Source organism: Echinops telfairi, unplaced genomic scaffold (assembly GCF_000313985.2).
Source record: "Echinops telfairi isolate 266 unplaced genomic scaffold, ASM31398v2 ScPeMD7_8;HRSCAF=38, whole genome shotgun sequence".
NCBI classification, from domain to species: domain Eukaryota; kingdom Metazoa; phylum Chordata; class Mammalia; order Afrosoricida; family Tenrecidae; genus Echinops; species Echinops telfairi.
In genome coordinates this window covers 10,614,405-10,638,657 of record NW_022103905.1, presented here as the reverse complement: position 1 = coordinate 10,638,657, position 24,253 = coordinate 10,614,405, and the positions used below count along the sequence as shown (strand labels likewise).

The 24,253-nt window shown below is 47.1% G+C and overlaps 1 protein-coding gene and 1 pseudogene across 1 annotated transcript in view; both read left to right on the top strand.

Moving 5' to 3' along the window:
* The window catches only part of MYO5A (myosin VA), a 124,817-nt gene that overhangs the window by 80,018 nt on the left and 20,546 nt on the right, over positions 1 to 24,253 (top strand). Inside the window, exons 26-32 of the mRNA XM_013006341.2 lie at positions 4,371 to 4,514; positions 4,731 to 4,784; positions 9,770 to 9,997; positions 11,888 to 11,896; positions 15,217 to 15,317; positions 19,260 to 19,458; positions 23,257 to 23,350. Of these exons, the coding sequence (XP_012861795.2) occupies positions 4,371 to 4,514; positions 4,731 to 4,784; positions 9,770 to 9,997; positions 11,888 to 11,896; positions 15,217 to 15,317; positions 19,260 to 19,458; positions 23,257 to 23,350 (829 nt within the window). The remainder of the gene's footprint in view (positions 1 to 4,370; positions 4,515 to 4,730; positions 4,785 to 9,769; positions 9,998 to 11,887; positions 11,897 to 15,216; positions 15,318 to 19,259; positions 19,459 to 23,256; positions 23,351 to 24,253) is intronic.
* Positions 812 to 1,042, top strand: LOC115868195 (annotated as a pseudogene).

Below are 24,253 nucleotides of genomic sequence, written 5' to 3'. Positions count from 1 at the left end.
TGCAACATTGAAAAATGTATGGGAAAAATACTGAATGATGCAGGAAGCATCCAAAGAAGATGGGAAGGACACACATAGTCACTGCATCAAAAAGAACTAGTCGGCATCCCATGATTTCAGGAAGCAAGAACCAAGGACGCTGAAGGAGAAGTTCAAACTGCACTGAAAGCATGAGCTAAACGCAAGGCTCCAGGAACTGACAAATACCGATTGAGAGATTTCAGCAAGCTTGATGACGCGCTGGAAGCACTCGTTCATCTATGCCAGGACATCTGGGAGACAGCTACTTGTCCAACTGATTAGAAGAGATCCACATTTGTACCCATGCCAAAGAAAGGGGACCCCACAGAATGCTCGAATTACAGAACAATTTCATTAATGTCACATGCAAGGAATATTTTGCTGGAGATTATCCAACAACCCTTGCAGTCGTACATTGACGGGGAGCTGCCAGAGGTTCGGGCCAGATTCAGAAGAGGATGTGAAACGAGATATCATTGCTGATGTCAAGTGGATTTTGGCTGAAAGCAGAGAACACCGGAAAGATATTTACTAGTGTTTCATTGGCTATGCAAAGGCATTCGACTGTGTGGATCATAACAAAGGATGGATACAACTGTGTGGATTATAACAAAGGATGGATAGCCTTGAGAAGAATGGGTATTCCGGAACACTTCATTGTGCTCATGCAGAACGTGTACATGGATCAAGAGGCAATTTTGCAGCCGCAAAGACACCGGCCGACCGCAGGAGTGTGAGGGAATCCGTGAATTCTGTGTCAAGGCAACGCTGAACCTCCGGAGAAGACACAATGAGCAAAGCTCATCCGCCTGAATTGAAAAAATTTACGGACAAGAAGTAATCATTGAAATTAAATGGTGGCGGGCATGTGCAAGGGATACTTCTGGAATTTGATCCCTTTATGACTCTTGTGATAGATGTATGTGTGGAGACGGCAACTAGTGGACAACAGAGCAATACTGGAATGGTGGCGAAAAGAGGCAGTAGTATCTTCATGTTAGAAGGCTTGGAGCGAGGATAAGTAATAGCCGTGTTCAACTGTCTACAGCAGTTGCTTCTACGCACCCCGCTCTCCAAAGGACCTGTTTTACTACAGAGTAAAAATGAGGCGATGTGCGTTTTTCATGTTCCATTTTTTTGTTAAGTAAACTTTTGTAATAGTTAAAAAAAAAAAAGAGGCAATTGTGCGACTAGAACCAGGTAATACCGCATGGTTTAAAATCATGGTTTAAACTGTCCCAGTTGTATTCTCCCACCTTACGTACTCAATCTGTGTGTGAGCTAATCATCAGGTGAGCTGGGATAGATGAGGAAGAATGTGACGTCAGGAGTGGACTAACAACCTGAGATGTGCAGATGCCACAACCGTGCTTGCTGAAAGTGAGGAGGACGTGAAGCACTTGCTGATGCGATCAAGGACTGCAGCCTTCCGTGTGGATTGCGCCTCAATGCAAAGAAGACCAAAATCCTCACGACTGGACCAATAGATAACATGAGAAGTAGAGAAAAATGAAGTTGAAAAGGAAGTTGTCTTTTCTTGGATCCATAATCCATGCTCCTGGAAGCAGCAGTCAAGTGATTAAATGATGCATCGTATTGCACAAGTCTGCTAAACAAGACTGACTCCTTTTTGAAAAGCAAGGAGGTTGCTTTGAGGACTGAAATACACCTGACCCGATCCATGGCGCTTTCTCTTGCCTCAGATGCATGTAAAAGTTGGGCATGGAATCAGAAAGACCGTAGGAGCATCGATGGAGTTGAATTGTGGTACTGGCCTATTGAATAGTGAAAGTACATGCCATCAAGAAAGACCAATTCCTGGAGAAGGACAGCATGCTTGGTGAGGTAGAGGAGCCGTGGAAATAGGAAGCTCCTCGGTGAGATGAATTGGCACGGTGTCTGCCATCATGGGCTCCCCCGGCTTGGGACCAGGGTTGGGGTTGTTGCCTTCGGGGCGTGGTTTCTTTCGGTTTTGCCCGGGTTGGTTTGGGTTGGAACCACCTCAGTGGCACCTAACAACAGCAGCCGCAGCAGCAATTGGGTAGCATTGTGGGTTACTCATTGGGCTGCTGACTGCAAGGTTCACGGTTTGAACCCACCAGCTGTTCTGCTGGAGAAAGATGAGGCTTACCCTCCTGTCCAGATGGAGCACCTTAGAAACCCACAGGGCCAGTTCCTGCAGGCCATCACAGTTGCCTTGAGGGCAGTGACTTTGGTTTTGGGGTTTGTCACAATTCTTTCAGGAGCCCTGGTGGAGCTGGGGGCTGGGCATTGATCTGCCAGTCACAAGGCTGGTGATGTCAACCCCCCAGCTGCTCTGAGGGAGAAAGAGTAGAAGCCCTGAAACGTCGTCGAGTCAGAATGGGTTCCTTGGCAGTGGGCTTGGTTTTTGGCATCAAGAGATTTCAAAACGTGGATGTTTGGCTATGTGTGTGCTGGGTGTTCATGTCAAGAGCAAAAAGTCATATTTCAATAACCAAAATTTTAGTATTTCAGTAGCAAAAAATTTATCCCAGTAATATTTCATTAGCAAAAAGTTACAAACAATCTCACTGCCTATCAGTAAGATGATAGCTCAGCAAACGATGATACGCCTGTTTATATGGCCATTAAAATAATGGTTTTAAATAGCGGATTGTAAATTTGGCAACCAATTATAATACATTGATAAGCTGAAAAGACAGAATAAATTATCGAGAAAATATTATTTCAGTTTTTTAAATGCACAGAGAAAATATTGTGGCTTTTTTGTTTCCTAAATGTCTATATCAGTTTGTTTTGCTGTTACAATCAGAATAAAAATAAGCACCTTTTAACATTTTTAAATGACAAAAATAAGGTTTGCCAATTATTTAAAAATTACACTTTGACCAGTTAGATAAATGGTTGTTTGTTCTTTTTCTCTCCGCCTTCTTTCTTCTCACCTCCCTTTCTCACTCACGAAAAAGGGGTTTCATTCTCTCCATTAAATCTAATGAGACAATAGTTTTCTCTTCTTAACTCATTAAATATTAAAACCTAAAGGAAACAAGGTGAAACAACAGGACTTCAATAGTGATCCTTAGTTCTTTCTTTTTTTAAAAATTAAAGCTTTAACTGTTATACCATTATTTATCCTAGCAGTTCCACTCTAATTCTGTGTTGTAACTCGCTGACATATGTCTACGATCGGGCAACGGCTCTCAACCTGTGGGTCGTGATCCCTTTCTGGGTCGAATAACCCTTTCACAGGGATTTCCCGATTCATAACAGTAGCAAAATGACAGTTATGAAGTAGCAGCAAAAATAATTTTATGGTTGGGGGTCACCACCACATGAGGAAATGTATGAAAGGGTCGCAGCATGAGGAAGGTTGAGAACCACTGTGCTAGGGTATATTTCAGTAAAATGCATAGAGACATCCTGGTCATCCCACTTCTAGCTTTCCGTCTAATCTCAGTATGTATGCATGGTGGCTGGTCACTGTTAAAAGTTTCTTGTCCTACTTAACAAAAGGAACGCATGCTCATTGTAAGCCATTCAAACACAGACACATGCAAAGTGGAAACTGACAGAGGCTCACACGTTAAGTCTCCCAGCTTTCCAAGACAGCCACGGTGGCCTTGTCCTCGATGCGCTTTTAGAAGTCACGTGTACTTGGTTTTTAAACGAACACAAGATCATCACACTCATAATCTCCTGTAAGTTCTCTTTTCACCTAATACTTTATCCAGGGCACTTTCAGGTGCGCACGTAGATCATCTTCATTTTCTGTGGCTGTAAAGTGGATTTTGGCTCTACTGTGATTTACCTAAACTAGTGGTTCTCAACCTTCCTGATGCTGTGACCCTTTAATACAGTAGTCCCTCATGTGGTGGTGACCCCCCCAACCATAACATTATTTTCGTTGCTACTTCATAACTGTCATTTTGCTACTGTTATGAATTGGGCGACCCCTGTGAAAGGGTCATTGGATCCCCAAAGGGGTCGTGACCCACAGGTTGAGAACCGCTGATTAAGCAGCTCTCCCATTGACTGACACTTGGGTTGTTTTCAGAACAGCTATAAAGCAGCATGGCAGAGAACACCCTTTTCTGTGTATGTTTTTGTGTACTTGAGTCTCACTGAGATAATGCTGCCACCACAGGACTTTTACATGGACCCAACGAGTAGGAGGAAAGTATTGTTTACTGTGTATTTCTCCAGTTCCTAGCAAGGTTGAGCATGCGTTCACCTGTTTTATTTTTGGCCATTTGTAATTCTGCTGAAGTTTACAGATTTTCCTACTGGCCTGTTCAGCGTGTTCACCCTGACGTCTGTCTTCTGGCTGACGCCTGTCTTCTAACCGTGCTGTGGTTTCTGGGCTCTAGGAGCCGAGTGAGAAGAAGGTGCCTCAGGACATGGCCTTGTTCCTCAAGCTCCAGAAGCGGGTCACAGAGTTGGAGCAGGAGAAGCAGGCGATGCAGGACGAGCTGGACCACAGGGAGGAGCAGGTGCTCCGCAGCAAGGCCAAGGTGCGCAGGCCGCCCAGCCCCCTGCAAACCTGTTGCTGAGCCCGGGGCTTGCCTACTTCTCCAGGCTCCTGTTACCGGGGACCCAGCTCCCAAGTAACTTAACCAAGCAGCGTGGGGGTCAGATGGGGAGGGAGGGCCAAACTCTCCTTGGTGTTTGCTAGAGAGCAAGTAATGTGATGATGAAAATGTAAAGTGTTTGCGTTCTGTTTCCCCTAGGAACAAGAAAGACCACAAATTAGAGGTGCTGAATTGGAGTATGAATCACTTAAGGTAATGAGAAATGTCTACCCAGGATGTTGACTATCTTGCTTTGGCAATTTGACCTGCCCAGAGCCTCAGTCTTCCTCAAAAAACAGCCGTCGGGCTGAAGGTTCCACCCAAAGGCCTTACGCCTGATTTGGGCATCACTTCTTTTATAAATTCTATTTGATACAAGTTACACTTGAGTCGCACAGCGCAGGCGCGCCAACTGCCGGCTGAGGCCGTGGAGATGAATAAAAGCCATAGGCTCTGGGGACAGAGATGGATGGAGTCGCCTCTCGTGGTTATGAGGGACCAGCAAGCCCAAACCCTGTAGGTCAAGGAACAGGCGGGGACCCCTGCAGTCTGGTGTCCCCCGAACCTCGGCAGTGTGCTGCATACACGGGGCCGGGTGGTGCCGTGCTTACGTGATGGTCGGCAGTCAGAACCCCCGAGCAGCTCTGCCACTGATGGAAGACTGAACTTTCTGCTCCTGTAAGCCTTAGGCTCAGAAACCCACAGGGGTTCACCGTGCGTCAGCACCGACTCGACAGCAGTGAGTTGGGGGTTTGAGCTTGGAGTGTTCCAAACACCATGGGTCCCAGGACAGAAAGGTTGTGTCACAAGGTTCTGGTAAACCACGTTTGTAGTCTGGAGGTGGAATATACCCCAAGGGAACCAACACCCTACCCCCGCCCCCCCATTGCAAACCAGGTGAAAGTTTGCAGAGCACACTCGTTTTACAATCGTCCGTTCACGCACATTTTATTGCCATGCATCCACGGCACCCCTCCTTTTACCGTCATGCACCCGACTTCCTCCCTCTATTTCCTGTTCCCATCGCTCCTTCTTTCCTAACCCTCCGGGTTTTGTCCTTGAGTAAATGCTGCCTCTTTCATCCTAAAGCGGTTGATTATTGTACCTCAGGGGTGATTTCATGCCCAGACCTGAAGGATGGCAAAGGGCTATAGTCTTGAAAGTCTCACCAGTCTCTATCCAACTTTGAGTTTTGTTCCATGTGTTTCCGCCCCACTCTAGATCCAGTTCAGAGCAGTTGATAGTGATAGCCGCACACCATCTAGTTCTTGGACCCTCGGGGTTGGGGAGGCCGATGGAGAACTCCCTGTTGGTTCTTAGACCTGCCACCAATGGGATACGGCCCACATCATCTTGGTGCAGCCTTTGCTCAAGACTCGCTGATGTGACCATGGGTGAGGACTCCCTCACTGTGTGTCCCACCAGTGTTTGATCACACAGCTGGCCCCAGAGCCTAGATAAGCTGACACATAAGGAGTTGCATCAAGTGTGTGGAAAAGTGAAATAAAAAGACCATGAAAAAAATTCCAGAAACTTTTGAAGTCTTCCCTTAAGATTAACCATCATATCAGCGTTTTACTGGTTTCTTCCACCTTTGCCAATTATACAAATATGCTGCAATGGCTGGAAAGTTACACTCAGGATCCTGATTACAACCAAACAAAGCTAAACATTAGAAAAGCCACAAGCTAGCCTATGGAAACTCAATGTTATTTTAAAGCCTTAGCATGTGTTTGAGAATTCCTGGGCACTGCCCGAACTGCCAAGACGTCTTTTGTGTATCTTTTCAGTAATACTGCAGTAAGTCTAGCCTCCTGGTATTGTGATTTAGAACATAATTCATGCCACGAATAGGACCCTGTCCTCTGGGATCACCACTTCCTGGGCTCAAGTGCTGATTCCTGCTTCCTCTCCAGGCTGCATGGCACGTTTGTGTAACGAGAGCACTTGCCCTCCACCCTAAGTCCAAGCCCACCGTTCTCTTAGATCAGCCCCTTCCTCTGAAGAGGTCAGACTCTTTTCCTGATACTTAGACATTTGACTAATAAGGCCGTGTATTTATTTTACAGTCCGAAGTCTGTTCAGTGTTTTGTCATATCTCTGAAATACACGTTCTCATTCTCTTTTAAAAGGTGAGTGGACTGAGACTGAGAACAATTACATTGGACAGAGGGGGATCTGGAATCCAGGTCTCCTGACTAAGGAAACGTTCCACGAGATCCTGGTTCCTATCATTACTTGTTTAGAGACTAAATCTTAAAATAAGCCCAACAGTCCAGCATCCTAGTGGGATTTCTCCTTTTCCCCGTGGGGCCCTCCCACTTTCAGACCTGCAGTGCACTGTATGATGCCTGTAGTCAGATCAGTCTTCAGCATAGGGTACAGCCTATCCTAATGATAATTCTTTAATCTATGCTTTTTAAAAAAAAAAGATTTGGTCATTCAAACCCCTGGTCCAAGCTCTTATTGAAATCAGCATTTATTATACCTTCAGCTAACCCTATTTTTTAAAATAGATGTGTGTGTGTTATGTATTAACGCCCACATAAACCAAGTAGATGATCCTATTTTTGGAAGACACACCCACTCAACCCAAATGAACATCCCACTGGCATGCCACACATCTAGGCTGCTGCTCTCCCTGGGATCCCAGCCATCCACAGAGATGAGAGCATTTTCTGAACAGTAGTTCACATGCTCAGAAGGCCTGCTTGTGATTTTGTTCACTAACTTAATTGGAACTGATAAGCATCGTTTTGGGCGCCACAGAGAACCCGGCCTGCCCACATTGAGAAACTGGCACATGAGTGGGTAGTGTGTGCAACATGCTTAGCAATAGCTGAACCTGCCCAAAGTCCAGAGTGGTCGAATTGGGACCTTCGGGCCCTGGGTCAAGGCTCTGCGAACATTCCTGGTGTCTAAGCAGGAATGAGTGCTAAAGGCACGATGTGTGCCCTGTCCGGTTGGGCTGACGGCCTTTACCCTTACCATATGAGAAGGCTTCAAAAAGTCATGGGGGAAATGCAAATGAAAGGTAATGGATTTTTTTCTGTGTACTTTTTGAAGCCCTCTCATATGGACAAATGCCTCTCCCATCTCCCCTCTGCCCCTCTCAGTCCTCCCGTGTGGCTTTGATGGGATAGGCCAAGGAGATGGCAATGGGAGCCTGTTCTCCAGCTCTTCCCCCTCTGCCTACCTCCCACAGAAATGGACAAATGGAGACATTCTCTGAAAGATGTCAAAAATGAAGCGCAAGGCACAGAGTTTCCAAGTACTAGACCAAGAGTTTCCAAGTACTAGACCAAAACAAAACAGAAAACCCAACCCAGGGCTATTGAGTCCGCGCTGACTCACAGTGACCTTATAAGAGTAGAACCATCCCTTTGGGTTTTAGGGACTGTAAATCTTTACAGGAGCCTTTTTTTCTCCCATGGAGGGCCTGGTGGGTTCAAACTGCTCACCTTGTGGTTAGTAGCCCAACATATAGCCCACTAGGCCACCAAGGTTCCTTAAATATTAGACCACTGGTTCTCAGAGCATGGTCCCCAGCCCAAAGCACCAGCACCGTCTGGTGACTTGCAAGTGCAAATGTGCAGACCTTGGCCCACATTTAGTGGGGCCGAGACCTGGGTGTGGAGCCCAGCAGTCTGTGCTTCCACAAGATCCCGGGGGTGCTGGCGTACCCTGAAGACTGGGAAGCACTGTGCCAGAGCCTCGGCATCATGTCAAGGCATTCGTGTGTTTTCCGTTATAGAAATGAGCGAGAGGAACCTGACTACCAGTCGGTGGGAGATGAGAGCGAGCAGGGAATTAAAGATAGCATAAGCCAAAAAAACCCAGAGTCACTGCGGAGACAGACCCTCCAGGACAGGGTAGAACTGTCCCTGTAGGTTTCTGAGACTGACTGTTTACGGGAGTAGAAAGCTTCATCCCCCACCCCACCCCCACCCCCCCACACAGATTGGCTGGTGGTTAGCAGTCTAACACATAACCACCACTACCCCAGGGCTCCTTATTCTCTCGTACAATGGATTCATTCATGAAAGAAGGACTTCTTATACTAGAGTAAATAAGGACTTGAAATAATTTTAATATAACATGATATACATTGTATAATATGGTGTGATACTACATCGTTTTAAGATAACATGTGACATAAAATAGATGATACTTAACATATGACAATCTAACAATCTAAAGCATATAATGCAATGTATGATACAGTGTGACAAACTCAAGATTGCATCTGTAGAAATAAACAGCAAAGTATTAGATTTCCTCTGTAGACGTGTCTCATTTCCACCATCACAGACCTTCTGTCTTGTGCCCGCTATGGCACCGTGGTGCTTTTAACGACCTGTCTACTTCGCTCTTTCTCAACCAGTCTCTTGGGACACTTTGGTTTTTGGGTCAGCCCCATTCTCTCCTGGCTCCCAGGCCTTTGAGCAGTGTGTGGCGCCCCATGGCATGAGGATGGCTTGTAGTGAGTGTGTGGAAGTATGCAAGGAATGAAGGACACCTGTGTCCGTCTGGATGTGTTAGGGAGATGTGGCCTCTCTTCCCCTTCCACCTCCCAAGGCTTCTTTCAGCAACTCTGAAAGCAGGACACACAGAGAAGGAACTTGTAAAATGAATCATTTGTTGTTAAAACACTTGAGAATTTCATCCATTCGAATGGAATGGCAATTTTTTAAAGTAGAAAACCAAACCTCAAATATCAGTGGTCTTTTCATTATGCTTTACAAAGTCAGTACTAGGATACTGCTTAAGATTTCAACAATCTGCCTCTTCTGAACCAGGTAAGGGAACTCTGTGGCCAGCTAGACCCCCCAGACTTGACCTTGGATGGACTTCCAAACCAAGTTGAGCTCCCCAGGACTGGCCTGGCCTCACCCTTCGGAACGTGCTCATCTCTCTGGCCTGTTAACACACCCAGGGCAGACCTGGAATCAATGTGATGCTGGCATGCGGGTTGGTGAAGCAACCCACCTTACTCCGTGCCACGTGACCTAAGACTTCCTTCACGCACAGGCAGGGCAGCTTTTTGAGCAGAACGCAGGAAGCCAGTCACTTGGGCAGTTCTGGTGGCCTTTGCCAACAGAATCCTTCTGTCAGCCTGAGGGAAAATTAGGAAATTCAGCATCCTAAAGTAACGCTGAGGATGCCGGCAACGAACTCCTCTTTGTCTCTTCACACAGCGCCAAGAACTCGAGTCAGAGAACAAAAAGCTGAAGAATGAGCTCAACGAGTTACGCCAGGCCCTGAGCGAGAAGGGCGCTCCCGAGGTGACCGCTCCGGGCGCCCCCGCTTACCGCGTCCTCATGGAGCAGCTGACCTCGGTCAGCGAGGAGCTGGATGTCCGAAAGGAAGAGGTCCTCATCCTGCGGTCACAGCTGGTGAGCCAGAAAGAGGCCATCCAGCCCAAGGTAAGCCTACTCATGTAAGGGAGCATCCTGGGAGCGCCTGTGGATTCCAAGCGCAGAGCCGTTATCTTTAGAAAAGAAGAATCTCTGTTGCTTTAAACTTTGACCAGGAGCAAAGCCACAGGGAAATCCCAGACGTTCTTCAAAAGTTCGCCTCTCGGGAGCAAAGGGCTTTGGAGAGGAACCTTTTTAAAAGTAGTCATACAACTGAGACAGACGTCAGTCTAAAGTAAAATACGATTAGACAAACTTCAGTCTGAAGTAAAATACGATTCAATGCGAGAATCCCCGCGATTGCTATCGCATGTGAAAAGTTAACTTGTGGTGGGAGGAATGAAATGCTGCTTTGAAGTGAGCTGAAATGTGACAGGTGGAAAGCCGCCTGCTCAGCTATGGAAGAGTTAGACGTGACGGCCAGTGGACGTTACCTGGAGAGGAACACTGTTCATCTTCAGCTTCAGGGGCTCTGTTTAATGGGGGGGCCGGCACTGTCCCAACAGGGAGGAGCTATGTTCAAGGGCGTAACAGAAAAGACTCAAGCAATGGGGGGCCCAGGTGGCCCTTTGAAGCCTTTCCCTGTCCTCAGGTAATCTAAGACCAAGCCCAGCCGCCTGCTGATGCGGAAGTGACCTTTGTCATTTCCCATCAGAGGCTGTATTGAGAGCGATCGCTGTGGAAACCTGGCCTGTGCCCCTACGCATGTGTACACAGGCACTGAAGCCGCCCAGCATCTCACCTGCATGGCCTGGCATGTTGAAACGCCCACAGAGTGGATGCGTTAGAAGGCTGAGCGTGCTCCTCGTAAGCAATGGCATTCCTGCACCTGGTTAAGAAGCTGGGCCTGGTGCACATGCTCAGACTTAGATAAAGGCAACTCAGACCTGCGATGGCCATGCCCCCAGGAAACATCACAGTGTACGCATGACGCTTAGAACGAGTCTCAGTCACAAGTAGAGCTATATAAAGAAATGGACGCTCTTGTAGATCATGGGCCTTTCACGTCTGCAGTGAGCAGCGTTCAGGGCTCTCCTTTTGGCACGTCCACAAAGCTCTCTCCTCCCCCCAGGACCACCTCAGCTGATTCCTGGGGCTCCCAATTGATATTCTTGCCTCTGGTTCCCTTCTGCACACTGATATTCTCACGAGGCATTGCCACAAAAGCTAAGGGAAAGGGGAAGAGAGATGAATCGAGGGACATAAAATCAGTGTCGCTCAGAGAGCACATAGCTCTGGCCACACACACTCTCAGTTACGCCACTCACATATCCCACGTGAAGACCGCTACTCTCTAGCCTCCAGTCCGAGTCCCTGGTCTCCCAGCTCCCAGCCTCCACATGGCAGAGGCCATTGTACTGCTGTATCCCCGTAACCTTGTTCTCTCCTAGGACAAATGCCCAGGACTGGTGCAGACCTCTCAGACACACCAGGCTGTGTACCCTTCCTCAGTTTCCAGTCAGTGAGTCTGCTCTGTGTCCCCCAGGACTCATATCCCAGGAGGCTCCCCTGGGATAAGTAGCTCCAAATGGGGCATTGCAGTAACGCACACAGGCCTGGGACAAGCATTTCGTCCATATACATCAACAGGAGGGGCATCCTCTCACGTGCGCAAAACTATTGTACAACCTTTTGAAAAATCTATCTCAAAATAACTCCAAAGCACTTGTTCCCAAGAAGTTAGACCTGCCGTCACATAAATATGTGTGATGAATGTCTACCTCGTATCAGTTCCACGAGTCTGGATTTATTTACTGAGCTAATTTTAGGAGAAACCGCTCATGGGGTTTTGGGGGCAGTTTTATCTGTGATGATGCGGGCTTGGTGGAAATGGTGGAACTAAGGGTTTACTGTTTTCTTTCCCTTGTTTTCTTGTGCTGGCTGGCTTGTGATTTTCAGGACGACAAGGTAACTATTAGCTTGTAAACATCGTTAAGTAAATTCATCTTTTTAAAAACCTTGCTAAATGTGAAATGTGTATAACCCAAAATGGCCATTTTAGCGATTTTTGAGTATGCCACCAGTGACGTTCCTTACGCCCACCACATTGTGTTGCCATCACCACTACCCATTTCCAAAAGTTGTGCATCCCCCCAGGCAGAGACTCGGGGACCCCCTCCGCAATCACTCCCACCCGCTCCCTTCTCCCCGCCAGCCACTGGCAATCAGAATTGCTGTTTGTCTCTGTGCCTCTGCCTCGTCTAGATGTTACTTGCAAGTGGGTTCATAGACTACTTGCCCTTTGGGGTCTGTGTTAGTTCACGCAGCATAATCATTTCAAGGTTCATCCGCATCATAGCCGGTCTCAGGACTTTGTTTCTCTTTGTGCGTGTGCCTCATTTGGTTCATCCATTCCGCTGTTCACGGGCACTTGGATGGTTTCCACCTTTGGGCTTTTGTGAACGATGCTGCGGTGAACATTGGTGGACACATATCTATTTGAATCCCTGCTTCAGGTCTCAGGTGTATGTGTAGGAGTGGAATGGCTGGGTTATATAATGTCATATAATGTAATCCCATGTTTAACTTTTTAAGGAACCGCCAAAATGCTTTCCATAATGACTGTACCATTTTGCGTCTCCACCAATACTGTACAAGGGTTCCAATTTCTCCACATTCTTATCATACTTGTTCTTTCCTGGGAATACCTATCCTAGTGGGTGGGAAGTGATAGCTCGTTGTAGTTTTGATTGGCATTTCGCTAATAGCTAGTAATTTTGAGCCTCTTTTTATGTGCTTAGTGGCTTTTGGCATATCTTTAAACATTTGTTTTTGTCCGTTTAACTCTTTGGCCCTTTTAAAAATTGTGTTGTTTGTCCTTTTGTTGTTGAGTAAATACTACTCTTTAATCGTAATTTTAGTTGATAGGGTCCTTGAATAGATGTGATTGATGTTTTCTGGCCTTAGAGTCTATTTGGGCCTTTGCAAATGAGTTGTATTTGACTCCTTCTAATTCGGGAAGTCAGTGGGGACATAATGGACGTCCGAGGCGCCAGTCTGGATTGTAGCGGGGTCCCCCTGCTTTCTAATGCACAGGCAGCGCTGTGACTCATTCTACCAGTCAAGGTGGGCTTCCCACAGACTGTGGAGAGGGACCCCTTAACTTGGAAGACACGTAAGAGCAGAGCTTTACTGGCGGCTGTGGGCTTGTTGGCCGAGGGGTGGAGGAGGGTCATGGCAGCCCGGCTGCCATGGCCATTTCCCTGAGTTAAGAGCCCCCTCAGGAATGCAGACCCGCTCCTGAGGAGGTTGCAAAGCCGAATTTCTGTACCACACCTGGGTTCGGCTGTGGAGCGGTAGACGGGCTAGGATTTTCCTAGTGGTACAACCCTTTACAGAACCTCTGGTCAGTCACCCCGAGGTGGGGGAGCTAAACTCTGACCGGGAAGCCGGGGCTTTCTAATGGTGGTGGTTGGAGTCTGATACCTCCCTGCTCACTTTCCACCTCCTCCGCTGCCACTTCTTTGGTGGGACAAGAAAAGGACTATTTCCTTTGGACAGCAGCGTCCTAAGAAGCCTACTTTTCTCTTGGACTCAGACTAAGTTACTCAGCTTATGGAAAGGTCAAACCTGGGCCATGCACTTCCTCAGTCATCCATGAACACAAGTGACTTTACTGAACATAGAAACTGGGTCTCTGAGAGTTATTACGTGCGGATCTTGAGAATCTGCGTGTGGCTCCTTCTGGAATAGAGTTTCTGCCTTTCAGGAAAAGAGAAAAAAATTAATCCTCTGTGAAATACATATTGATAAAAGATAATGAAAGAAATGCTGCGTCAAGATTTTACGAAGAAGATTTCTTAAATTCAATATAACATCAGCTCAACTAGTTGTTCTTGTTAGGTGTTATTTGGTCTTCACAGTGGTTGCAGTTATAAACTCACCCAGGACAGTGTTAGGAAGGAGCGCGGACACACGCACGCGCACACGCACGCACACGCAAGCACGCACACACATATTTCAGGATGTTTCTGTAAACAGTGAAATTCAGAAGTAAGCATGTTTCTTTTTAAAGCCTGATTGAGCATTAAAATCGTCTCTTGAGATTTGTGTCTAGGATGATGGCATGTGCAGTGTCTTCTGTCCAGTCCACGTCATCAGGAGACTTGCCCTTGGAGCAGGTGTTGGCTAAAGGATCAGCTATATGACATTTAAGCAAGTAGAGTGGGCCACGGGTTCCGAAGTCAGCTATTCTCATAAAAGTCTAACAGGCAGCGATTGTTCGGGTCCCTGCTTGCCTTGGGTAAGAGACAGAGTCGCTGAGTGGAAGTGAGGGTTTGAAATCAGGTTAGGCCAAAGGGATAAATACAAAGAAAGTACAGATAATAGTGGAAAGTTGTTTTATACACATTTGTGAGTACTTCTGACCAGTCACACGCGGATGTGCTGTGCAACACTGTACCAAGGGGGGAGTGAGTTGAATGGTAGCAGGTGGTAGTTATTTACAAGGACCGAAATGCTTTCCATTTAAATATCCCCTATGATGTGAAGAAAACATTTAAGTTTGATGAATCGTTTATCATCTGAATCCCCCCTTCTCTGTCCTGAGTTTTTCATGGAAAAGTGAATTCTGTGTCAGACTTCTAATGCTGTGTGGAGGGGTTTGTTTCATTCTCAGTGGTGGATAAGGAGCAGAAACAACCTCTTGGAACATGACATTCGATAGATGTTTGGTGTCCTTGCCTGGTTGTTTTTTCATGTTGTACCTGTTGTACAAAGCCAGGTCGTTCGTTCATCTATTTGTGTATTTAACATGCCGTGAGACACGTAGCGACTCAGGGATTTTACATACAGGGCAGCGGTCCTCTGGCATCTTAATCTCTTTGTGGAGAGGGAATCCCAGCGCTTCTTTCTCGCCTGAGCTCCAATCGCCCCCGTGGTTACACAGGGCTAAGGTCCGTGGGTGCGGCGGAGGTGTGGCGGGGCACACCACGCTGTCCAGGGCTGTGGAATCCGTGCTGACTCATGGCAGTCCTGTGTGTACAGAGTGGAACTGGGTTTTAGAGATTTCAAGGCTGCGACCTTTGGAAAGCAGGACACTACGCCTGTCCTTCAAGGTGCCTCTGGGGCACGGGGGGCGAGGGGATTTGAAATGACCCCTTTTCACTGAGGAGCCCAGTGTTTAGCCATCCCCTCCCCCTAGGGACTCTATGAACCTGTCTGTGGGGGAAAGAAGCGGGTGCTCTGAGTTGAATGTTAATGTGGAAATGTGCCATGTCCCCCTTCAGAACACAATGACGGATTCCACGATCCTCTTGGAAGATGTGCAGAAGATGAAAGATAAAGGGGAGATAGCACAAGCGTACATTGGTTTGAAAGAAACAAACAGGTAAGTCGGACGGACCGCCCTTTGTTCGTGTAGGCTTAGTCCTTGCTCTGCCCCTGGCGTCGTAAATCACAGCTCGGAGGCACCGCTTTATTGGGCATCACCTGGTCTTTCTCCAATGTCTTCCCAGTTAGAACCTAGCTCATCATGTCAGGTAGCATGCTCGATCACGAGAGGTAGCAGGGAACTATCCTTTGCGTCAGGGGAAGACGTGTTCGCAGGTTTGGGGACGTCGTGTTGGACATCGTGGGCTGTCACTTGACGTCGTCATTCAGTATGGTCATTTCTGACAGTCTGTACGGCCAGCTGCAGAGGGCCACTTTCCGCAATTGAACCATGTGAAGCGGGAGTCGGAGTTACGGGGTCACATCCTTTTTTGGCCACACGGCTCTAAAAGGGCACTTAGGCTTCCATAGTGGGACCCTGGTGTGGGAGCTCACGTTTCTGACAGGTTCTCTAAGGTTTCCTGAGAACATCTTACCTCTGGCTTTAACCCGTGTATTCTTTTACACGAATGAAGTTGCAGGAGGCATGTGGCTCTCACGGAGTCTTGGAGAGCCGGTGGCGAGCACAGGGTGGGTACTGTCACCAGATGAGTGACGCCTCCTCACACCTTTACCAGTAGCTCAGTTTATCCCGAGCATCCCCTAAAATTGGTTTTATCCAAAGAGAACAATAACCAAAGGATAGTGGGCTGAGCACGCCCCTGGGCTCTGGAATCACATAGCGCTGGCCTTCCAGCTGTGTAACTGGATGAAACTGCTTTTATATTAGACATGTGTGACATTACGCATACAAAGTAGGGGCCTTCAAAAAAGTTTGTGGGAAACAATTCCACTGTCTTTTCACTCCATACACCAACTGCCATCGTCTGAGAAGAAACCAGAGAAACAGCGAAGCCCCGAGGTGCTTATTGTGCTCAATCTAGCTCCTGTCCAAAAGATTTAAACCTTTGTTTTGACGTGGCTTACGGAGATTGCCATCGGACTAGAACAGTCGATGTTTGATTCTGTTCTGTGGCGGTCACGATTAATCTCCAAGACGATGCATGACATATCGGGAGGGCCCGCAAAGGTCATGGGAAAACAGAATGGGAAGGTCGTGGACGTTTCCCCAAAGTTTCATATAAGATTAGTCAGATGAAGGATTAAAATATTAACATCAGAACCTCCCTTCTCACCTTCCCAGTCCTTTCTTATTTTGTGGGAAAAAATAGTTCTAGAGCCTCGATGGCTTTGCTGTCATTGATCGTGGTGATACTGAGCGCTTTATCAAATTAAGCAGGAGCTGTGTTTGTGGTGTTGTCATGTAGTCACGTGATGAGTAAGTGTAGTCACGTGATGAGTAAAGCATCGTGTTCCCCCAGTAAACTGTTTGGTGCCTGTGTTGCTCTTGACCCTCATCATCTCACCACCCCCCTGTCTCCCTTTGTGGTTTGCATCGTTGCTCCCTTTGCATGGAAGATGGCCTGCGTTGGATTGCCAGGAGTTGAATGAGGACGGAGAGCTGTGGCTGGTTTATGAAGGGTTAAAGCAAGCCAACAGGTTATATTTGTCTCCTCCGAGACGGAACGTTCTCACTGTGTTGTTTTCTTACTAACAGTGGCCTCCTGACTTTAACGCCTATGTTTCTTAACACATTAATTGTCTTCCTGGGCAAATCCCTTGTAGTGACACAGAGATTCAGCCAAACATCTCCTTTAAGACGTCTAAGGATGCCATTAAAGCAGAAATAGATAGAAAGGTTGCCCACTCTGAGTGAAGGGACTTTCTAGAATTCTGCTCCAGCACAAGGTGTGTGGATTATCTTTCTCCAGGAGTTAGAAGGGAAATGACACGTTACGACTAAGACCCAGAGGACGGGGTGATTAATACCTATCATTTAGGTAGTGATTTATTTGGGGGATTATTCATCAATCTACATGCTATACTGACTGCAGCAATGTGGCTACATTGATATATAGTATTGTCAGATTGCCTGAAAGTAATGTTAAGGGCATGATTTAGCATTCCATATGATTTCTGTGAAATTCAGGTGTGTGATTCCTTCCACTGCTGTGGTTCAGAATATACCCACCCCTTACTGACTGACACTCTCATTATCCAACATACCGCATATGGTAACTTTGAATAGATTTTCAGGCGGTGACCCCAGCCCCATGTGAGTCTAGGCCGTCCTCAGTGGGCCACCCCAATGATACGCTAAAGGTTCTAGCAGTGACGCAGCCACAAGAGATGAAGAGACCATTCTCCCATTTGGCTGTATTGCCTCCGTCTCTCCATGTGGGACCTAGAGTCCCAGTGGGAGGATGTAAGGTCACAGGAGGTCAGCTGGGCAAGGACATGAAGGAACATGAACCTAGTGCTCACCTAGTGCAAGCTCGGGGAGATGGCAACACCTGACCACCATTGTCACCCCAGACTCTCCAGGTGTCATGACGGTGAAGAAGGTATGGTGGGGAAAGTGCATCTTGACATGTGCCTAGGGCACCAAATGGGCCGGGGTTGGGGGGTATTGCCAGGAAGACAAGCCACTCTACTCCCACCCCCATTCTTAAACACCTGTGCAACCATGTTCATAGGTGACCCAAACTCACTGCCATCGAGTCAATTCCAGCTCAGAGTAACCCTCTAGGCAGAATAGACCTGCCCCTATGGATTTCCAAGACTGTAGCTCTTGATGGGAGTGGAAAGCCTCCTCTTTCTCCCTTGGAGTGACTGATGGTTTCAAACTGTTGACCTTGTGATTAGCAGCCCAACAGGAAACCCCCCGAGTTCCTGTCCATAAGTGAGGAATGGGCGCATTTATTCAAAGGCAGCACAGAGAACCTGTTCCATGGGAAAGCGCATCCCGTTGAAAAGGCTACACCTTTCTCAACATTCATGTGCTCTAGTGACATTTCAGTCTTAAAACACTCAGAAAACACAACTTGACTTTTAACATTTTAAAAAACTATAAAGTACTCCCTTTGTTCCAGGGACGTCTGCTAATTCTGCTTCATTTCTTCAGTGTCACAAACCATTGTCACTAACCTGGGGGTGTCGGAAGTTCAAAGTCTGTGAAAGTGTGTTGTCTCCTGTGAACTGGCTTGCAATGGCATCCCTCAGGGTCCTCCGAGCAGTTGGCAATCAAAGGGATGAGAACATAAGAATCTCTTTTCCTTCTTCCTGCTGGCTAATACTAATGGTGATTTTGTTTTGTGTGGGGGAAGGGGGTTCATGTAGACTGAGGGTGCGTGCTAAACGGAGGCTATTGAGGCCGGGATGCTCACTGCCAATGGCTTCCTTGTGCTCACAGCTGCCTGGCTATCCGTGCTTGGAGAAGTCATAGCTGCTTTGTCGGTCCTGTGGACGGCTGTAGTCTAAAGCCACATCTGGCTAAGATCCTGTTACTGATATGGCAGCTTATGCTGCAAAGAGATGTATATGTGGGTATGCCTAAGTTTTAGGGCTGTTTAGATAAATAGACAGGTAAATCTGTCTATTTAAAACGCATGCCCCAGCCTCTCTGTGCTTCAGAGGTAGGAGTAGAAAGTAAAAACGGGACCCTATGTCCCTGAAATGAGCAGCTCTGAGATTCTTAAATCCATATTGCATTACTTAGAATAGTGAAGAGGTTGCCATCTGGCCCTCTGTCATAATTTTGTGCCCAAGAGGCTGTTTCTTAATTGAGCGTAGGCATCATTTCTGTAAAGTTTGCAAAAGGTTTATTGGGCGTTTGAGCACTTGACAGCAGAGACCGCAATTCAGAAAGACGCACACGAGAGCGCTGGCTTCCGTTTCCAGCCCTTGTTTACGTGTCTGGATGTTCATCGAGTCAGGAGATACCCAGGCGCTAAGGACAATCTGCTTTCCCTCCCCTGGCTAGTGAGCACCAAGCCTTGCGCCCCGCCAGGCAGGGGACTGGGCGTGCCATCTGCTCCCTACCCGTGTGGCTTCTCTGCAGGCTGCTGGAGTCCCAGCTCCAGTCCCAGAAGAGGAGCCACGAGAACGAGGCCGAGGCCCTCCGTGGGGAGATCCAGAGCCTGAAGGAGGAGAACAACAGACAGCAACAACTGCTGGCCCAGAACCTGCAGCTGCCCCCGGAGGCCCGCATCGAGGCCAGCCTGCAACACGAGATCACCCGGCTGACCAACGAAAACTTGGTGAGGAGGTGGCTCGGGTCCCACGCTCGGGCCCTGGGGTTGATTTTGCTTTTCTTCAAACACCTGTTTCCTTGCTGCGAAAGACTCACTGCTCCACACGGTTACCCCCTTGCTCTGAACAGAGCCAGGAAAGCCATCATGTGTTGGTGGGAGTTAGAGAGGCATGCGGATTATGCTGCTTCTCACGGGAGGCTCTTGAGCGCCTGGGTGTTCTCGCACACCTAACGTGGCGGAGCTGGAGGGTGGCCACCGGCCACGCACTGGGCTCTTACTGTCCGAGAGGACTCCGGTGATCTGCTTCAGCCACCTCTGCTGCAGACGGTCTGCCATTCTGGGAGGTGGTCTTGCTGTTGCCATGACAGACCCCAAGCAGCCTCCGAGAATATCCCACCATCTCTGGCAGCCCGAGGCGGGCGGCAGACAAATAGGAGTTGAGCTGAGTCCAGGAGCGTGGCCAGTGCTAGAACCCACCAGGGCTTTGGCTGTAGCTCCCAGGATGGGGGGGTCGTCAGGATTCAGGCATACCACATTTTGTATTCTCTATGACAGAACCTGAAGCTTAAATGAAGCCCAAGCTTTTGTTTTTTTACCCCTCTTTCTTCCACCTCACCCGCTCACATTTTTACAGAAAACATCTCCTCAGAGCTTTCTTCCTTAATCACGTAACGTTTATTACACATCGATAAAGTTGTACAAATCTAAACTTAGTTTGACCAGATGTATTCATGATATTAAAAAATCATTGGCTGTTATAATTCTGCATTTCTACATAGCTCTATCTATATTCCACAGTCAGTTTGGCTTTGGGAAAAGCTGCGTAGGACTGATGATGATTTACATCTATATTATTTTTTTATTTAATGATTTTAGTGGCCTATAGTAAAATAGTTTGAAATTTCCCTGCTGACTTAACAATCACAGTCATCGCTCCGTTACCCCTTTAGTTGATGGTTTACATGACAGATTGTTTTCTGGTGCCACTGGTCCAGCGATTTCTTGAACGAATTAGAAGCAGAATCTAAATATTCTTTTCATAGTCGTCTGCCCCTCTGAGGACAGCTTTCTATGTGAGGCTCTTGTGCAGACGGGGAGGGAGGCTTGGGGTGATGTTCGACTCTTTCCAAAGGCTGAAATCTCGTTGATTTATTGGGGCTGTCCTTCTGAATCAGAGAATAATTTTTAAATGTTTTATTACCCTCGAGTATATTGACGCTTAAACTAACAATGCTTTGATGACTAAGAATCGATTACTACACTGAATAATATAACAATGATTGATCAGCATATACATTCTGTGCTTATAAATGATGGTTTGAAAACACAGGGTAAAACCGTGAAACAAAGGGTGGCCTGTGGGCCCGGTCCCTAGCTCTATAGAGTGAGTTTGCCGGGTTGATTAACTATTGCTCCCTGGCAACTTAGTCCGCAGTATTAATTTGCTTGGCACTTAAACGAAAATGATACTACAAACATGCACCAGTCTCCACATTCCAAACTCTCGATTCTCGTTGATGGGTTTGCCTGCACCGAGGGAGAATGTTTCTGACTCACCCGCTTCTCCTGCCATCGCACTGACTGAAGCACAGGGAAGGTGGGCTCCCAGTCGATGAATAATTGAAGGGGTGGCTCTTTTCCTAACCCGCTGTGGTTTCTCAGTCCTAACTCTGTGTGTTTCCTGAGGAAGCACTAGAGCAGGATTGTAAAGTCGCAGTGGACCTGGGGGTCTGGTTCCCAGACTGCACCCCACCTAACCCGCCCCCACAGCGCCCCATCACAAGCACAAACACGACTGCTCTCCCCTGAGCAGGTTTCACAGGCCGCCCCGTGCTCCCGCTGAGCTGAGAAAGCCTCACCGGTTCGTGCCGCCTCCCCACCTTCAAGCAGGCGTGCAAACACTGCCAGGATCATCCCTTTTATTTGCCTTCCCCACCCGTGCTGCTGTTTCAGAAAAAAAAAAGAGAGAGAAAAGAAACAAAGCCAAAGCACAGCATCTCTGTGGTCATGACCCATGGGGGAGGCCCCGGGGAGGAAGCCGGAGGCCCATGAGCAATGGCGTCCTGGCTGTAGGGCTTGCCTTCCCCGCCTCCCCTTGATGGTCATGCAAAATACTGATAATACTTTCTAGATGAGCAGGCTGCACGGGCAGTGGGAGGTGATGAGCTGGCGCCTTCTGAGTACGTACAGTTTTATTATTTGTGTTTTAAGCTATTGTAAGTTGACGTTGCTGAGAAGTAGCATTTCCCTCCCAGAGAAAAGCAAACACCTGCTGTGCCTGTTTTTTCAGTATTTTGAGGAATTATATGCAGATGACCCTAAGAAGTATCAGGCCTATCGGATTTCACTTTACAAACGGATGATTGTATGTAACCCCCCCAGTGTTTCCGCTGTCCGTCTTGCTATTTCTAGGCTCGATAACTGGCTGCCTGCCCCTTCCCAGGGGTCTCTCCACAACCCCTCACAAAACCCGTTTCTCCCCACAGCTCTCTCTCAGCCAGCGGCGTCACCTCTGTCAGCGTCCTGCGTCCATTGTCTTGTCAGTCTGTCATTAACACCAGACTTACAGTGTGATGGAAGCCAAAGCCAAGAAGCCCCACCAAACCCTTGTTAGGGCCTTTTGGATGGCCTAGTCCCCAGTGCTACCTTGTCTGGTCTGGAGGATGGAGGAGTAGGTGTGAAATGTTTTGAAATGCCTTTGTTCTCCGTTCTCCCACTCAACTCCCTGCACGGAGTCGATTCCGCCTCACAGAGGCACTATAGGACAAGGTAGACCTGCCCCCATGAGTTTCTGAAACTGTAATTCTTTACAAGGGTACAAAGCCTCGTTTTGTCTCTCATGGCGCAGTTGGTGGTTTTGAACTGCTGACCTTGTGGTCTGCAGCCCAATGCAATCCTTATGCCCACTACGCCACCAGAGGTCTCCAGTTTCTCCATTAGCGGAATAACAACCACAACTGACTCTGGTTCATTTCCCTTCTAAGCATTTTCCTGAGTCTGCTGCTTGCTTTCTTCCAAATGAGTGGTCGCGCACCTGTTGCCAGTCATTTGGGAGAACCCCTAATGATTTAGAAAGCCAATTGGTAATCACAAAGTGTTTGGGGTTTGTATTTTTTTAACACACCCTTCCCCCTTTGCATGCCCCTCTTTTTTGCATATTAAACGTTTGAAATCACTTTTTTTCTATAACCAAAATTATATCCCCCAATATAATAATAGGTGTGTTTTGCCCCCTGCTACTGAGAACTTGGTTCTCAATTTGGTCCTCAGTCAGCCACTGTATTTTACCCTCCGCCCTGTGGTTCTATGTACACCGTACCCCAAAGTTCTGGACATTTCTTAAGTGACGGGGATAATTTTAGCTTCCCCAGAGGGTGGGCCGCATGGACCCGTGCCTGTCCTGACTGACACACATCGTATGTCAGCCAAAGTCCAGCTGTCCTTAAAATGTCCCACAAAACGTATTGTGCATCTGTCGAAATTTATTTTTGTCTGCTCCCTTTCTAGAAAACATTCCACGGGGTAACAATAAATTTCACAAGTGTTGTGTTTCTTTATTAATACAAAGCCTTCTTGAAAAGACTGCCGCGTGAGCTCTCTGTCCATCACGCTGTAAAGGATTTGACTGCGCTGTGCATTTTAACTGGCTTTTCTTGTAGCTGCATTTCCCACGCCTGCCAGGTGGTGGCTCCACCAAGAGCTTTTATGTAAAACTAACTGCTGTATTTGTGCTGGCTCTTCCCCAGTGTATTTTAGAAAGCCTATTTTGATCTCTTTATTTCATTTTTCATTTTGATTCTTTAGGATTTAATGGAACAACTTGAAAAACAGGATAAGACTGTCCGGAAACTGAAAAAACAACTGAAAGTATTTGCCAAGAAAATTGGTGAATTGGAAGGTATTTAAACATATTTTTTACTGTTGATGAATCTTGGCTTTGCATGGCTACATGAGTCACCCGATTTGCTTGAGAATATGAGGAATGATAGCCTAAAAATAACTAGGTGGAGGAAATGCTTTTTTATATAGTCATAATACTTTATACAGGGAGGAAATTAATTTCTTTGATTCAATAAATATTTATGGAACATTTTCTGTGTGCCAGGGACTGACTGTACAAAGCAGTACAAGATAGCATAGAAGTTATGGGAGTGGATGATAGAGCTGGATGACTTGGGTTCAAATCCTGGGTCTTCCATTTATTACCAATTGCCTCCAAGTCTGCTCCATCCCTTGGCGACCTCCCCCATGTGTGACATAGAAACCAAGTGTAAAGCTTTAACTTGTGAGATTCCTCAGTTTAGCAAACCTCCTGTGTTCCTTTTTGTACGCTCTGATCAGTAGAAAAGCCATTTGTTATTTTACATTTTTAACCGTTTTATTGGCATATAATTCACAGACAATTTATTCATTCAGTCACAGTTTTACATCTTTTGCCAGCTTCCTTTGATATGCAATATTTTTATTAAAAAGAAGGGGTAATATATTTCAAGATCTTAGGAATATCAAACTATTGTCAGTCAGCAATCAGCGTCATCAGTTAAACTCCCTGCCTCCTATGTCTGTAAGCCTAATAGCATTGGCGAGGGCAATACATAGACTAAACAAAATTAGCCCAAGAATCCTTATGCAGAGTTATGTTGTGAATTCAATGATACCCGAGTAGGAAGAAGATGAACTAGATTAATGTGACTCGGGCGCTTGCCTGGTGTAGTCCCTATGCAAAGACTAACAGTGACAAGTTCTTTCAGCATGTTTCTCCTCTTGCCCCTCTGCACCTCCCACCCACTTGCCATTTTTT